At 39.5% G+C, this 1,214-nt stretch overlaps 1 protein-coding gene across 1 annotated transcript in view; it reads left to right on the top strand.

Annotated features, from left to right (window-relative positions):
- LOC108665465 (ras-specific guanine nucleotide-releasing factor 2-like) overlaps nt 1–1,214 on the top strand; it is a 34,921-nt gene that overhangs the window by 28,262 nt on the left and 5,445 nt on the right. Inside the window, 1 exon segment of the mRNA XM_047882273.1 lies at nt 1,011–1,147. Within this exon segment, the coding sequence (XP_047738229.1) occupies nt 1,011–1,147 (137 nt within the window).

Genomic DNA, 1,214 nt, shown 5'->3' with positions numbered 1-1,214 from the left:
GGGACGGGGGGCTTGTGGACAAGGGGCTTGGGGACAGGGGGCTTGGGGACAGGAGGGACAGCGCAGTTGATGTGTGGGATGTACTCACGTTACTTTAAATATTCTAATAAATATTAAATTTAATTAAATATTTATTTAATTTAAAATCATTATTAATTTGATTGAATATAAAAGTCAATTAAATTCATTTCTATCAAATATTCTTGAATATTCTACTTTCTTTATGTTTGTGTATAAGAATGCTTGACACCAAAGCACGTATAGAGGCCGTTATCGTGTCTGAATTCTACTGGGACTGTCGTATACAATGTGTAGCATATAACGTTTCCTGTATTCCTAATAATTAGCCGCTAAGAAGAAGCACGTTTTAGAAGTCGTGCTCCGTACGCCTTCGTTCTTGTTCCGTGTTCATTATGTTGGTTCCAATAAAGCCTGTTCCGTGCTGCCGTGTTCTTCCCACCCTTCACGCGCGTAACTTCATACATTACACTATGGTGCAACTTCTTGACCTTAATTAATAAACGAACGAGTTGAATAATAAAAATGTACAGTGATTGTTTATATGTATTAGAGTGTAAATTTCCTTGAAAATTTCGAGTTTCCTTCAAAATTCCAAATTGGTATTGGTTGAGAGTTCCGTGCTAAATATGGGGTTGAGCGGGGTTTTCTTTAATCACGAAACGTAAATTTAAAAGCTGTTAACTGGATTCGGGATGATTGGGTAAGGGATGAACGTTATGGGAAGTTTGTAATTTATAATAACAGGGTTCTAGAGTTGGAAAGTTTATATACCTCGTACAGCATATTTGATAGCATGCTAACCTGGTGGCATTTGCATATTTTAAAAAATGTATAATAAAAGCGTTCTCCAGCAGACAGCTGGAAAACGTGTCCATCTAATACTTAATGTGTCCACATAACACCTGTCTATTGTTTGTCCACCTAACACGTATCTAATGTGTCCACCTAACACCTGTCTAATTTGTCCACCTGTCTTGTTTGTCCACCAGCAACCACCTGATAATGGCCACCAGGACCTCAGGAGGCAAGCTGCACCTCATGGCCTCCACAGGGAAGATCCCTCTGCAGGAGGCCATCTTGATAGAGGACCCTAGTGACCAGATGATGTGTCATGATGATGATGGAGGTGAGACTAGATGATGTGTCATGATGATGATGGAGGTGAGACTAGATGATGTGTCATGATGATGATG

This window comes from Hyalella azteca, unplaced genomic scaffold (assembly GCF_000764305.2).
Source record: "Hyalella azteca isolate HAZT.00-mixed unplaced genomic scaffold, Hazt_2.0.2 contig10063, whole genome shotgun sequence".
NCBI lineage: Eukaryota > Metazoa > Arthropoda > Malacostraca > Amphipoda > Hyalellidae > Hyalella > Hyalella azteca.
Note: the sequence above shows the minus strand (reverse complement) of the source record. Positions and strands in the feature narration are given on the sequence as shown.